This window comes from Rattus rattus, chromosome 9 (genome assembly GCF_011064425.1).
Source record: "Rattus rattus isolate New Zealand chromosome 9, Rrattus_CSIRO_v1, whole genome shotgun sequence".
NCBI lineage: Eukaryota > Metazoa > Chordata > Mammalia > Rodentia > Muridae > Rattus > Rattus rattus.
The window spans coordinates 93,884,009-93,899,089 of NC_046162.1; the positions used below are offsets into that span (position 1 = coordinate 93,884,009).

Here is a 15,081-nt window from a genome sequence, read left to right on the forward strand (position 1 = left end):
TTTATGTGTAAACGATGTTGAATTTTAAAATCATGTGGATTATGGCGGATGGGGCCTGACAAGATGACAGTCTCTGGTTTCTAACAAAGTGAAGTTACCAGTGTCAAAACAGAGGATGTTTATTGTTAAAAATGTCTCAAAGTATCCACAGAAACCCCTGCAGACCCCTGCCAGCAATGCTGGGCCTTTGTTGGCTGACCTAAGGCCTAGGACTCTTCTGGTCTGAGGCCCAGAGCAGGAATGGTGGAATTACAGACAGACCCAGACACCAGCTGGGAACCCCATGTAGCACCCCATACACTACCCTACCACACACTCACATTCCAGGCCCAGGCCACAGAAGGGTCTTAGGCCGCCCTTAATCATGAGCCGTGTTCTTCACCCTCTATACCCAGCCCTGTCCGTCCTCTTCTCCCTTTCCTCACCACCATCAGCCCCCTGAGCCTCTCCCTCTTCATCCCCAAATTCCTCCCTAGGCCGAGAGCCAATTCTCAGCCTCCCCGCCTGGAGCTGGCAAGCCAGCACTACTCAGGTCAGACATGGCTGTTTGCAATCCCGCAGCCCGCCAACCCTCGCAGTCCCCAAACACCACAGGACACTTCCTGTGCCTTTGCTCTCTGCCAGACCTCCACTAGGAAATGCCAGGGCAGGGCTGAGGGGTAGACCTGCCACCCAAGCAGGCATGCCCAGGACCTGGCGTGTCACTTGAGTGATTGCTGGGCCCATTTTAAGTTCTCTCCTGTACATTAATCAGAGACAGGAAAAATCTGCTGTAAAAATTATCTAAAAAGATGAAGGCTGTCTGTACTGGTAAGACAAATGTTTTAAGTACATAAAATATGAGTAAAGAAGGTGTGGCTAGTATGGGCTCAGTGTTAAAGGAGGACTCTAGCATATGTACGTGAGTGTATTTACAAAATGCATAAGGAAATTAAGACACAGAGCTACGTGGAGCATGAGACAGCCAAGACAGCCCTGCCTCTGCTACTCTTTTTTACCCTGTGTACTGATAGATGTTCACAGATTACTTTTTTAATAGATTATTTGGCCACAGCCACAAGGCCCCTTTAGCAAGCCTCTCCTGCGAGCACCCCGCATTTGTCAGTTCGGCTCTACTTTCTATTCACCTTTGGGTTTTTTAACCTTTGGATACATAAAACATTAACACACACATCCTGCCTTTAGAAGGAGAGACTTTGTTGGAGTGGGAATTAGGGCAGTTAATAGGAATCTAGGGCTACGGATAGAGTTAGGAGTCTGCTTCCTATTAGTTCTGAGTCCTTGGAAGACAGGTCTGTGGATGCCAACAGTTTGAGTACTCTCAGGCACCAGGCACAAGAGAGTCCTGTGTGAGGAGGAGTTCATAGCCCCAGCACAGCTCCTACCTAGTTTGACCCTCTAAGCATCAGGGAAGTGGTGCTCTGATCTGGAAAGGACTTTCCCCTCCAGGACCACATTCTCCCCGAGACAGGAGGTGGTGTTTGGCACTTGTGTCCTCAGTAGAGCCCATCTGATTTCTGTCAACAGAGGAGCCCATCCGCTTGCTACGGGAAGTGGTGTTGCTGACTGATGATCGGAACCTTCGTGTAAAGGCACTAACAAGGAATGTGCCTGTGAGGGACATCCCAGCCTTCCTTACGTGGGCCCAGGTGGGCTGAGGGGGCCACACTGGGGCCCACCCCCATGGAACCATTCCTGAGAGGCCACCAGGCGCCCAGTGTAACACGGAAGATGTCCACGGGCCTGAGCTACCAATCCACCCAGACAATAAACCATCCTCTTCCAACCTCACGCCGTGGCCGTGCTGTGGGGGAGCCGCTCCTCACAGAGCCCCTCCCAAGGGTCAGGCGGAAGCTGCCGGGACCCTCCTGGGCTGCCAAGATTTAGCAGGGAGGTGACTGGCTACAATGACAACAGGTGGACAAGCCAAATAGGCCACCAAGCTCCCACTCTTTCTCCCTCCTGTCTGGTTCCAGGGCTGGAGGGAGGCCTACTCACCCCGAGGACCCAGCTACTCTATAGTGGCAAGGGGCAGAGGTTCTAGAGTTTTCATCAGATGCAAGAGAACTGATATAGACCCCTCAGTCTGCACAGTCTCCGTCCTGAACATCTGAGAGGCTTTGGCTGTCAGGAAGAGTGCCCAGGTGTCTCCATCTCCCTGAGGCCTAGATGCCTTACGGACCCTTGCTGAGTTCCAGCAGCAGCAGCAGCAGCAGCAGCAGCAGCAGCAGCAGCCCTAGCCCTTCGACATGCACATGCGCACACACACATACGTGTGCACATGTTTCTTTTCCTGTCCACGTCTTGCACTTTGCCCTTGTTTTCCTTTGGGGCAGTCATGGGCCTACAGGGAAGGGACATCTGGTCTTGGGCTCATGCTTCCTGAATGGCCTTCCACCAGCACATGCTCCCGTCCCTGGCCTTCCTTTCACTCTGCTACCCCTCTTGGGGAAATTTCCTCAGACCCTTCCTGTTCCTTCTTTGCCTGCCTTCCTTTTTTGGCCCCTTTCAACACTCCAAAGCCCCTAAACTTCCTCACTTCAGTTCCTTGTGGGGCTTCTCATTCTGAATCTTATCCCACCACCTGTGACAGGAACCAAATAAAGTTTTCCCAGCTGTCCTTCCTTCCCAGTCCCTCACACCTCACCTCTGAGAAGCCTCCAGACTGGCAGAGGTGCCTGGGGTGTTGAGCCTGTTTCCAGCTTTGTCACTGTACTTCTCTACACAGAAGAGGGGACACAGGGCCCTTTAGCCTTTGAGGGTTTTGGCTCTTTTGGTTTTTTTTTCTGCCTCTCTGTTCACAACCTCACTTGGAGGCTCCCTACCAGGAATAAATTCCTTCGTTCTAGCACAGAAGTAAAGGAGCATTGAGAAGGCCTTCTCAGGCGGAGCAGGAGTGAATCTCGATAGGGTCACACAACCCACCTTAGGAGGAGCAGTGCTTCACCAAGGGTGCTGTGCAGGAGAGCCCAGGACAGTGCACAGGGCTCGGAGCTTAAAAGACAGGTTCTCATGAATGTAAGGCCCAGGCTGCTTCCTTTGAGGTCCTCTCCTCTGGCTGTGAAGGCCATTGACTTGGGGTTGGGGGGAAAATGGGGAGAACACCTTTCTTCTTTCTGTCCCATTTGGAATTCTGGTTTTGTTTCCTTAATAAATTTTTAGTTATGAAACATAATCGACCTCTTCCTGGTCTATTTTTTGGGACTGGGGAGGGAATGCCGGTTTGGGCATGTACACCTGTGATGGGGCCCTGCCACCCACCCTGGTGCAGGGGCAGAAGAGAGCCACAGGATTAGGGACCTTGGTTACTGCTTTATTGCTGTTTGGTTGAGTATAGAAAATGGAAGCGGCTCTGGAAGAGCCTGTGTACAGAGTAGAGAATATACAAAGGGACAGAACGGGAACGAAGGAAGGAGACCTCTCTCCAACCCAGCTAAAGTTGGGCTCAGGATAGGGGCCACCTAGGGCGCATGCAATAAATATGGTCCTGGGGGGTGGGGGGCAGGAAGAGGAGGGGGGACACCTCGGAAGCAGAGACAGATGGGCCAGGGCTGTCATCCCTGGCGCCAGAGCTGCCCACCCTGGTGGTGAGGAAAGGAAGGGTTGGCCCTGGGGCTAGTGCCACTTGTGCAAAATGAGGAACTTCACATTATCAGTCCCGGGCTGGGCAGGAGCGGGGGACGGGGAGGCCCTCCGGCCGGCTCAGTCCCCTCCCCTCTCCCCAACTGCGCCCAACGCTCCGACCCCAGCTGGGAGATTCACAGTGAGAATGGGTGTGGTCGCAAGGGCCGGAGGTAGGGCTGGGAGCATCCGAATGAAACCCTTCCCCCCACGAGCAGCGCGGAGCCGGGGGGAGGGGGCCAATGAACCACAGGGAGAGGCAGGGTTCTCCTTTGGTCAAAGCTGATATCAAAAATATAAATCTCCCTTCCCCTATCCCACCCCCGTCCCGGGGTTTTCCCCCCCACTGACTTCCCGGGCTAAGGCACAAAACAGTGAGGCCAGGTGAGGCGTAGAAAGGTGGGGCCACCACTGCGGCGCTACCGCGGCTACCAGTTGTTCCCGGGCTGTCAGGCAGCGCCGGGCGCACCTAGGAGGAGCGCTCTAGGCGGGAGAGAAACGGTCGATGGTCCGGCTGTCCGGTCCTGCGGCCAGGTGCGCGCCCTGGCTCAGCACCTCTGCCGCCTTATCCGGGCTGAGTCCTAGCTCTGCAGTGAATTTGGCCAGCGGGTAGAGGCTCTCGAGCGCCACCTTGGGGTCGTGCAGGAAGTGCGTGGTCTGTGCCAGCAGCTCGGCAGCTGCTGCCTTGTCCTGCTGCTTCAGGCTTAGCTGTTCAGCTGTGAGGCGGGCCACAGCAAAGACACCCTCAGGGAAGTCGAGCTTGCCCTTGCCGTCCGGGCCAGGGACGCCAGGTAGTCCTCCCAGGCCAGCCAGCGCCCCGGCCGCGCCGGCCGCGCCACCTACAGCGTGCATCTTCATATGACTGATGAGGTTGCGCTGTTGAGCAAACTTGCCACCGCACACCTGGCACTCGTAGGGCTTCTCTCCCGAGTGGATGCGCATGTGCTCCGTGAGGCGGTACTGGCGGGTGAAGCGCATGCCGCACGCGTCGCACGCAAAGGGCTTTAGGCCCAAGTGGCTGCGCATATGGCGTGTCATGGTTCCGCGTTGCGTGAACTTCTTCCCGCAGATGGTACACGGATAGGGCCTCGTCAGCCAGTGTGTCTTCTCGTGCTGCCTCAGCGTGGCCGGGTCCTTGTAGCTCTTGTCACAGGACGCGCAGCGGTACGGCCGCAGAAGCTCTCCTAGGCCACCCGGCGGCCCAGCGACCTTGTCCCCACCGCCACCAAAGGGGGGCCCGAGGCCGGCGGCCCCAGCAGCCACCTCAGCAGCTTCTGCCCTGCCATACAACGCCTCCTCTTCTTCCACGTGAGCCTCCACGTGTGCATTCAGCTGTTCCGAGCTGGGGAAGCCTTTGCCACATGGAATGCACACGTACAGGTTGTCACCAAAGCTCTCAGGCTCACCATAAGCCAAGTGCGGGCATGGGTAGCCCTCCAGGTGGCCTCCGGGTGGGCTGGGGTCCTCGCTGCTACCAGTCTCCTCGCTGCTGCTCTTGTAGTCGTCGCCGTCGGCTCCTGTGCCTGGTCCGTCCAGGCTCCCGGGATAGCGTGGCGGGGGTACCAGGCCCAGCGGGGGACCCCCGGGTGAGGCGGCAGGATCCCCACCGCGCTCCTCGAGGCGCTCGCCCGGGGAGCCTCGATCCCGGACCAGTTCGTCGCCATAACTACCCAGGCCTGGCTCGTGCTTCATCCAGCGGTAGAGGAGGCTGGAGCCGTCGGGGCGGCCGGGGGGCTCGGGTCCCGGACTGCCACCGCTTCCTCGAAACGGGTCTGGAGTCGGTACGGCCTCCTCCAGCTTTTGGAAGGGCAAAGGCGGCAGCGGCGGCAGGGTGAGCGGTGGCTCCTTGTAGACTGCAGGCCCCGCACCCGGAGGGCTGTCCGGGCGTGGAGGCAGTTCGCGCTCACTAAGCGGTCGCTCGGGGACCGAGGAACCTGGCGGGCTCTTCTTGGACAGATCCAGGCCGCAAAGCGGGGAGCAGCGACGCTCCGGGGCGCAGAGTGAGGCTGCTGGGCCCGGGCCCGAAGCATATAGCTCGGCGCAGTGGGTGTTGACCGCTGCCTCGGGGCCCGACGGCGGCTCGGCGGCAGGCGGCGGCGGCGGCCCGGCCGGGGACGAGTAGCAAGCCTGGATGACGGGCGTGGCAGCCCTCAAGCCCCGGCCGGGCCGCCCGTAAGGCGCGTAGCCGCCGCCGCCGCTGCCTCCTCCCCGCAGGTGGCAGTACTTGCCGTGCCGTTTGAGGCGCTTCTTGCACAGAGCCACGAGGTCAGGGATCTGCAGGTAACTGGCAGCAGCCAGCACAGCGCCCAGGCTCGGCTCGGCGCCCGGGGCCACCGCCGCCGCCGCTGCGGCCTCCACACTGTCAGTAAGGCGGCCGGTGTAGATGAAGTCCAGCACCAGGCGGAACACGGCCGGGCTCACCATGTCATGGTCCAGGTTTAGCAGGTTGTCATGCACCACCAGGGACTTGAGGTAGGCGCTGCTGGCTGCCAGCACGTTCTTGTGAGCGCGGAAGAGGGCGTTCTGCACCACGATGATCACGTCGCACAAGAAGCCCTTGGTGCGCTGGTTGTTGAGCTGCAGCAGTAGCTGCCTCGAATGGCCAGGCGCCTCCATCGTGTCCAGCATCGTCTGCCCAGCACACTCTCCTGCGGGAGACACACACCAGCTGGGTCAGAGCTACGCAGTACAGTGCCCCTGCCTCTTGAACCCAACCCAGTCGGTTCCCCTCCGCTTCCCCTTCCCCTCAGCTGAGCAGGGGCATGGAGCACCTCGGCCTGAACAGTAGCCGAGGAGGATCAGCGGCCTCCGGGAGTGGCAGCCTAGGCCCGCTGGCCCTAGACAGAAGGAGCAGGAAGATCAAGGCTGTGGATGGAGAGGAGGCCAGGTTAGCCTATTTGTCCCAGACCCAGATGCTCCTGGGCACTGGAGCTGGGTGCTGGGAACTTCCAGGGAGAAATCTGTTAGGGCGAAATGACCCTTTCGGAGACTATTACCCGATTTAAGTAAAATGTCCGCTTCAGGAAAAGTCATTCAGGGCCGAGAAGTTTGCCCAAGTGGGGAGAAAAGGAGCCGATTTAGAAGCGCCTCCCGCCTCGAGAGAAGTTGCCCCGGTTAGGGGAAGTGATAAGGAAGACAGGAGCACGATGCCCATCCAGGCGCCGCCCTGGCCGGGGGCTGTCAGGCCTTCGTTTGGGCCCGCCGCCCCGGCACGGGGAGCGGAGACAGTGGCTGCGGTGGCGGGCAGAGCGCGAAGGCCGGGCCCCGGCGCGGGGAGGGCGTTATATCGGGGCAGGAGGCTGAGGCAGGAAGCAGGTGGGGGGGAGGGGGGAGCCACGCAGCTCCCAGGGGAGGGAGGGGGCAGCGCCCCGGGCGGGCACGGCGCACAGCCGGCTGCGGCCCTGACCCTGGCCTGCGCCCCACCCGCGTTCTGGACCCAGCCCGGGCCTCGGCTCTACATCTCTTCCCCAGCTCCCCTCCGCCCCGTCTCCCCCGAAACACTGCCGCCCCAAACTTGGGGAAAACTTTCCCAACTTCAGACAGGGCGGGAGGAGCGCGCCGGCCCCAGCCCCTCTCCCCGGCCCCCAGTTTCTCCTCTGGGCCCCCAATTTCAGCAGCCTGGTGGCCGCGGGGACCCACACCAAACCTAAAGCCGCCCTGCCCTCCGGCGAGCACGCCCGCCCCTGTTCCCCGCCTGGCCCGCAGGGCCTCGCCGGCCCGTTACCTGCGGCGGCAGCCCAGCCCGGCTTCCCTCCCTGAGGCGGTGGCAGCTCCTAGCCTGCGCCCCACCCGCCCCGCTGCCAGGCGCCGAGCTGTGCCAGGGCAGCGCCCCTGCCAGCCCCGCCCGCCGGCTCCCCTTGCCTTCCCCTCTCCTCCCCAGCCCATGTGCGGGCAGAGCCGGCCCCGGGCCGCTGACCCCGCCGTGAACCCGGCGCCGAGCAGCAGTCGGGCCATCCCGAGTCCTCTAGGGAAGACACTTAGAGCCCCAAGCGCCAGCCGCGACTGGGGCGCCCACGCCTGAGGATGCTCCTGAGGCGGCCGGCGCGCGAGGACCGGACTGTCCCGGGTCCCTGGCCCTTCCCTGTCGCCAACTCCAGGACCCACCTGGGGGGCATGTCGGAAGCCCCGGGCCCGGCTGCCGGCGGATCCAGGGGGGGACGTGGCTGCAGTGCGCTGCCCTCCGCCCGCCGGGCCCCCGGTCGGTCTGTCTGGCCGGTCCGTCCTCCCCGCGTCCTGATCGCGTCTCAGCCCCTCCGCGCTTTTCGCACACTCTTATCTGGAGCGGCCCGAACCGGCAGACGCTGCTGCGGCCATGGCGCCACCTCGCGGCCGCGCGGGGCTGTGTACGGCTGGGCTGCGACCTCTGGCGCACACCTGGGCTGGAGGCTTGCAGATGCCGAGCTGAGCTGGAGATCTTGCAGGTTCGCGCGCTTCCAGATGTGCCCACCTGGAGACCCAGATATCGATCGGACCTGGGAGTCCCGTAAACCTTGGGGTTTTGTGCTGAGTGTTTCCGAGTACATATTTAAAAGTAATGTTGCGCCAATTCGGAAAAGGTTCTGTCTTCAAATGGGGAACTCCTGTCTTAAGCCAGGGCTGGTGGCGCACTCTTGTAATCATCTTAGCATTCACTCGGGAGTTGGAAGAGGACCAGGAGTTCAAGGTCAGCCTCTACTACATGAGGCCCTATCTTTAAAAGGGGGATCGGGTTGGAACACTACTGACAGTATGTTGTGAGAGGGCGATTTTAGAAATCCTACGTGAGTTGAAGGTAAATAAGTTCGGAGCCGGACGAGGGTGGCTTTTATTAGGCATTTCTGAGCACCATTATTCACTTGAATTCACTGGGGAGAAAAATTCCAACTCTCCCTCAGACACATGTTATCAGTATGCACATCATAAACTGTCCACATTCAAACACTGTCCCAGCAGTGACACTCGAGGGTGCGCATGTTTACACAGGCAGTCCGCCCCCTCCCGGAGTCCCAACGTCTTGGGCTGCTGAAGAGGCTAGTATGTGAAACAGGGAAGAGGACCTACCAAAGAGCCCTCCCCGAACTTGCCGGTCTCCAGAAGGACCCTAGAACCCTCCACTGGACATAGCTGGACAAAGCCCCCTTGGGACATGCCTCTCAACTCCCCCATCCCCCATCTAAACAGTTTTGAGGGATCCTAAACTGTTCCAATACACCATTCGACAGATATCATGAGAACCGGCGGCTTGAGACCCCCCCTCAAAAAAAAAAATCCTATACGCCACAGGAAGGAGGGCTCGATTCGTGTTGGCGACGCCTCTTCTAGGAGGGAGGGAACCCTGCACCAGCTCTTGGGTGCTCACCGGAAATGTCCCTGCATAGCGGGGCGGAGGCACAAGCACCGTTACAGGCACCGCGCCTCCGTGGCCCACGCTCCGCCTCTTCCCCGCACCTCCTGACCCCCGCCCACACCACAGGGGGGTCCCCCCAAACCGCCAACAGCTTCTTATTGGCTGTGCCTTCCTCCGTGGCCAAGCCGGAGAGGCTGGGGTGCAGAGTTACTATGGTAACCAATGAGGTTCCCGGGATCTCATCTCTCAGAGGCCTTGGAGAGCTTAGCAACCGTGCGGGGCTCAGGGCGGGTGGGGGCTGCGCTTGCCGCTCCCCACGCTGTCCTCGAGCCCCCACTCCCCCGCTTGAGGTAGTGGCTGAGTCACTCGCCCGGAGCCCGCCGGCCGGGCCTCTAGCTGTACCAGTGAGACACCAAGGTCTTGGGCGCCCCCTAGAGGCTGCGTTTCTTTGGCCGGGGACTTTAGCGCCTGGCCTAGGCTTCACCAGGCTTTCGCGGCGGTGTGCTCCGGCTCCATCTAATCCACTTTCTACGTTGTGTCTCCGAACAGTGTCCATACAAGACAAACACTGCAGTCCCACAGTGGACTCCGCAATTTCTGAGCTCTGGGAGAACTGAACAGGGTCTCTGTCGAGGGATATGCCTTGGGGCTAAAGCGGAAGTGTAATGGGGTGTTGGGGATAAGAAGGCTCCCCAGAAGTGCTCTTAGGGATGAGTTTTGACAATTATGAGTTCTCCTACTAAATCAGAGGCCAAATCCCAAACGGCAAACAAGGGTGTCTCTGATGTTGTCTCTTTTAAATCTTTTCTCCTTTTAATGGAGAGAAGCCTCTGTATGTCTCTTACACAATGAAGTTTATCCACTGGTTCACCAATACGAGGTCGGCTGGGTCTCAGTTCCTGCTTGTTTCATCCCTCTCCACCGACTCAAGTCCTTCTTGCGATGCTATGGGACCAACCACATATGGGAACAACCCAAGTTTCTCCTCCGTGTACTCCCCTCTCCTCTCCTCCTCCTCCACGCCCCCCATCACCGCAGTCTCAGGTCTATGTAGCCTCGTAGCCTCGAACTCACAGATCTACCTCCCACGTGCTAGGATGCACGCCACCATGCCCCTCCTTTTAACTCGGCTTTCCCCTTCTTCCTGAGCTCCTCTGGTCATCCTGGTGCAGCTTTCTCCTCTCCGCGAACGCATGACGCCCCCATTTAGAGCCTGAAGATAGAATCGGACTGTTCTAGAGAACCTGCTTCACATCATAGGAGCCCTTTAGTCAATTCTGATTCCTCTAGAAAGGGGTACCCTGCCGCCATCACCACCACCACCACCCCGCCAAGTTATTGAGCCCCTTAGTCTCCTTCCCTCTCTTACAGGTTCTGCCTATGCAGTCCACCTATGCTGACGTGGCCCCCTCAGTGCTGTGCTGGGCACTGCCAAGTTGTGCTCTTCAGTATTTGGCAGGCTAGCCCTTCCTTTCGTGGATACCCCAGACATATATTTCCCAAACTCTTACAGAGGATCTTCTGCTCATTTCTTTTTTTTCTTTTCTTTCTTTCTTTTTTTTTTTTTCCTGCTCATTTCTAAAGTCCAGACCACTCTCCTAAACTCCCTGATTTTCCCCGCGGTTTCCACCATCTGACTGGTACCTTTCCTCCTGTGGCCCAGTCAGGAAGCCTTCCCAAACTCCTAGGCTTCCCCACTCTTCTTTGCCCAGCCCCTAGATGTCAAAGTCCGAGGTGCACTCTACTCTCCTCCTAAACCGATCCAGTTTCATTCCCTTGCTCGCACCCCCCACACACACCAAGAGAGAGAGAGAGGACACCACAGTGGCCAAATGGTAATGAATGGTAGTGATAGCATCGCGGGGCATCTTCTGGCGTCATAGGGCTGTCGGGTCTAGGAAATGAGCAGTGTGTTTTGGGGCTACCAAGGGAGGACCCCTGAGATCCAGGCGAAAGAGGACTGAGATCCTAGGACTTTCAAAGCCCCGGAAGGGAAGAGTGAATAAACGCGTAACGGGCCGCACCCTCCCTACACTATTCTCCCCCAGCCCGTCGCCTGCAGTTCCGGAAAGTTAACCCCTTGGAGGCCAAGCCTGGGGTTACGTACTCCCCTACCCAATCCTGCTTCCGCGTGCGCGCACCCTCCTCCCGCTCCCAACTCCCTGTCGCTTCGTCCCGTCCTCCCCTACGCCCCCCCTCCCCGCTTGCCACTATAAATAGCCTCTTTTCCCGTTTCCTAAATTCTCTGCTGACGTCGGCAGCGCGTCAGTGTGTAGGAGCCGCGGCCGCATGAATGAGCCGCCGCACGAGTACTACGCGCGCCTATAAAAGCGGCGGCGCCGGCCGGGCTGCGGGAGGCAAGCCGGCACCGGTGCGACGCGGCCCGACAGGTAAGGACCCACCGTCAGTCGGAGATGGGCTGATGCGCGGACACCATGGGAGGGCAAAGAGTGGAGCGGAGGGGCGGCGGGTTGGAAGGTGACTCCGGAGTGAGCATGGGGGCAGAGTGGAGGGACGAAGGTTCCTTTCAGCTTGGTGGACCAGGGGCCGGCGGCTGACCCAACCTCTGCAGCACCTGCCGAGCACCCAAATGCAGACGCAGACACTCTGGAGAAGCATCGAGCGGAGAACCGAGCCCCCGACCCCATTTCCCGAGGCTGAGCGGCTCCTGCGCCATCCTTTCAAGAAAGTGGGGAGAAGGTGCTGGCGTCTCAGGAGACGCGCCCCCTCATTTTCTCCCCTGTCCGCAGAGCGGTGACTCAGCCTAGATGGCCCCGACTGACTGAGCCAGGCCGCCCACGACAGACAGACGCACACCTCGGCCCTGCGGCTCTCTCTGGACCCCCGTCCCGCATGCTGCCCACACGCCCCTTCCCTGTCCCGTCCCGTCCCGTCCCATCGGACTGTCCCACTGAGCTCAGGACTTCCCGCCTCTGCAAGCGGAGCTGTCCTCTCAGGACCAGGCGGGGGCGGGGCTTCGACCAGGCCGCCCCGCCCTACCCCCCCACCGCTCCCCACCGCCGGAAGTGCCTCCCCACTGGGACATCTTTGACGTCACAGGACTCTGACGTCACGGTCGCGTGTCTGTCCGCGCGCGCTTGGGCGGGGGGTGGGCCTGAGAAGCAGCATCACTCTCAACTGCGGGCGACGGGATATCCCCGCCCGGGCAGCGCGCCGGCACCTTGGCTCTAGACTGCTTACTGCCCGGGCCGCCCTCAGTAACAGTCTCCAGTCACGGCCACCGACGCCTGGCCCCGCCCCAGGACCGCGGACCCCCAGCCCCTCCGCGCCTCCCTACGCCGCTGTCCGCGGTGCTGATGCAGCGCAGGCGCCTCCCTCGGGCACGCCCGTCCAAGGTCCCCGTGGGTTACAGTGGGCGCTAGCCCCGCAGACACTAGCGCTACCCCCGCCGCCCGCGATGCTGACGTCAGCCTGAAAGCCCCGCCCCCGCGTCTCCAGGGCAACCGTGGCTTTCGATTGTTACTGTGGGAACCGGAGGTAACAGTCTACAGCCATGGTCGCCCCGCAGCACGCCCACGCTCCCCACCACTCCCGAGTTCTGCCAGCCTGGATTTGGGCAGATACAGAGCAAGAGGAGGCGGGGCGGCGACGCAACATCCGATGTATCTGCGGAGGTGGCAAGAGATGTGCTCAGAGAGGCGGCCTGCTAGGCTGCTGCGCATCTTCCTCAGCCACAGCAGCAGATCCACGGAGTGTCTGACGATCCTCCTCAGTGACTGTCCTGTCTTCCCAGTCGAGGTATCGCTGCCTAAGGTGGCGAGAAAATGGGTGGTTCTTATCTCAGGAGTGGTGAACTGATGGGATCAGGAGTGCTGTAAGAAGGAAGAAATCACTTTTGCCTGCAGAGAGCTGAGGGGGGAGGAGAGGGAAGCTTTATTATACCTCCAGAGCAGGCAAAGGGAACAGGGCAAAGAATCCATTTCCTTATAGAGCCACAACCTCCCCTTAACTCTGTCCCCCAACTTTCTCCTGAAACATAATTAAAAGGGTCCTTAACACAGCAAAAAGCTGGCAGGCTGGTAAAGTTCACCTGGTCTCTAATGCATTGTCTGAAGGTATCAGCCAGCACTCTCCCCTCAGCCAGTCTCTAAGTAATGCATCACAACTCGAGTTCTTCAAACGTGCCCCAACAAGGAGTACCACAGAGGCTGCAGGTAAACGCTCTGTGGCTAGGGCTGTTGAGAGACTCTGATAGGACACTGTCTTTCCGCAGAGCTTTAGAAATCCTGGGTGTAATCAAGATGCAGAAAACAAGTAGATATTCTGAAGAGAGGACAAACCTTTTGCAGATCGAACCCATCAGACGATGTGGTTAGGTTGACTATACAATTCTGTGTTTGTTATCCTAGAAAGCATTTAGTATAAACCATGCCCTCCTTCCCAACGTTACACAGTAGAAAGTGGAAGCCCAGGTTGGACATTTAGCCTATAGCAAGTGGTACATTTTGCTTACCTTTTGCTGGACAGCAGAAAAACCAACCAAAAGCAGGAGCAGCAGTATGTACCTACAGTCCCAGTTGCCCAGGAGGCTGAGGCAAATGAACTCTTGAGCCCAGAAGCTCCAAGCTAGCTTGGACAATAAATTTGAGATCTTTGTCTCAAAACAAGTGGAGGGGGTAATGATAACAGGCAAGAATGTTAACTTTGGGGTCTGAATCATCCAATCTTGAGTAAGATACTTAGCCTTTCTGTGACTGTTTCCTCGATTGTAAAGTCCAGTTATTAATGACAGTACTTTCTCCATGAAATTAGACAATGGGGCAGGGGTGCTGGGCACACAGCTCTGTGGTACAGTCTGTGCCTAGCATGCTTAAGGTCCTGGCACCAGAAATAAACGAATTAAGCTGTGGTGGGGCATGCTTTTGTTATATCCCAGCTCTTGGGAGACAGAGATAAGTGGGTTTCTGTGAGTTCAAGGCTAGCCAGAACTACAGTGAAACCCTGTCTCAAAAATACGTTAGATGACAGCCTTCTACTTGTCCATTGCTTGGTTTAGTTAATTCTCAATAAAATGCTACTTCTACCTCTGGAACTTATCTGCCTGGACTATACATAAATGTTAGGGCACTGGTTTCTCAGGGGACCTTCTTTTTCTCCTCCCCAGAGGGTTTTGAATCACATTAGAGGCTCTTTAAAAAAAAAAAATTAATATATATGAGTACAATGTAGCTATCTTCAGATTCACCAAAAGAGGGCATCAGATCCCATTACAGATGGTAGTGAGCCACCATGTGGTTGCTGGGAATTGAACTTGGGATCTCTGGAAGAGCAGTCAGTGCTCTTAACTGCTGAGTCTCTCCAGCCCTAGAGACTCTTTCCTAATAGCACATATTTACCAGACTTAAACTTCTACTCAAGGCTGTCGCTTGCAAATAGCTGGTGAGGAATAACCAGGGACAAATAGGTCTAGTTTTCTCTAGGAATTCCAACTTTAGCCAATGTTCCTCATGTAAGTGGCTCATGGGGTGCACATGTGGTAGTGTTGAAGTTCTTTCTGCATGGTGGGAGGTAGCACTCCACTTGTTGGAAATCAGAACTGCTCTGATTCTTGGGATCTTTACTTCAACATGAGCACTTCTTTCTGTCCCACCCAATGCAGCTCTACTTGAACCCTCTCCTCTCCTCCCTTCTTCCTGGTAGAGCCAGGGCCTAGAGACCACGCACATGGACCTTCACCTTTATAAGGCTACCCAGAAGTACGAGTTATCCTTTTCCCCAGCTTGAGGCTGACTCAAAGAGACAGCCTATGACTGCCAGTGGGTCTGAGTACTGATTTACAGATCCACCAACCATTTACAGAAAAGCAAAGACTACTGATAGGCCAAAGCCAATGGGGTTTATAGCAGTCCATCTGTTCAATCTTTGTGTCACAGAAGCAATCCCTAAAAGACGAGAGCAAGGCACAAAGACTTAACTTCCCACCCCAGCCTTGTTACAAAGGGATCTAAAATCAGTAAATGGGACTTTGGGGTATAATTTCAGTCTATCCTTCTGTGAAATTTTAAAATATTTAGTGTGTACAACACTGCATGTGTTGGCAGCCAAGGCCTTTCCTGTGAGCCATCTTGCTGTCTTTTGGTGGAAGTCTTAAGACCTGAAGAAGCCAGAGGCCT

General features: G+C 57.7%; 2 protein-coding genes across 2 annotated transcripts in view; one reads left to right on the forward strand and one right to left on the reverse strand.

Annotated features, from left to right (window-relative positions):
- The window catches only part of Smg6 (SMG6 nonsense mediated mRNA decay factor), a 227,319-nt gene extending 224,144 nt beyond the window's left edge, over nt 1–3,175 (forward strand). Inside the window, exon 19 of the mRNA XM_032914449.1 lies at nt 1,528–3,175. Within this exon, the coding sequence (XP_032770340.1) occupies nt 1,528–1,658 (131 nt within the window). The 3' untranslated portion in view covers nt 1,659–3,175. The remainder of the gene's footprint in view (nt 1–1,527) is intronic.
- A 796-nt stretch (nt 3,176–3,971) lies between these two features.
- On the reverse strand, nt 3,972–8,241 carry Hic1 (HIC ZBTB transcriptional repressor 1). The gene is given in 5 exon segments (XM_032914450.1): nt 3,972–6,269; nt 7,726–7,962; nt 7,965–8,003; nt 8,006–8,084; nt 8,086–8,241. Coding segments are annotated over 5 exon segments (2,676 nt in total). The 3' UTR covers nt 3,972–4,104.
- Nucleotides 8,242–15,081: the final 6,840 nt, after the last annotated feature.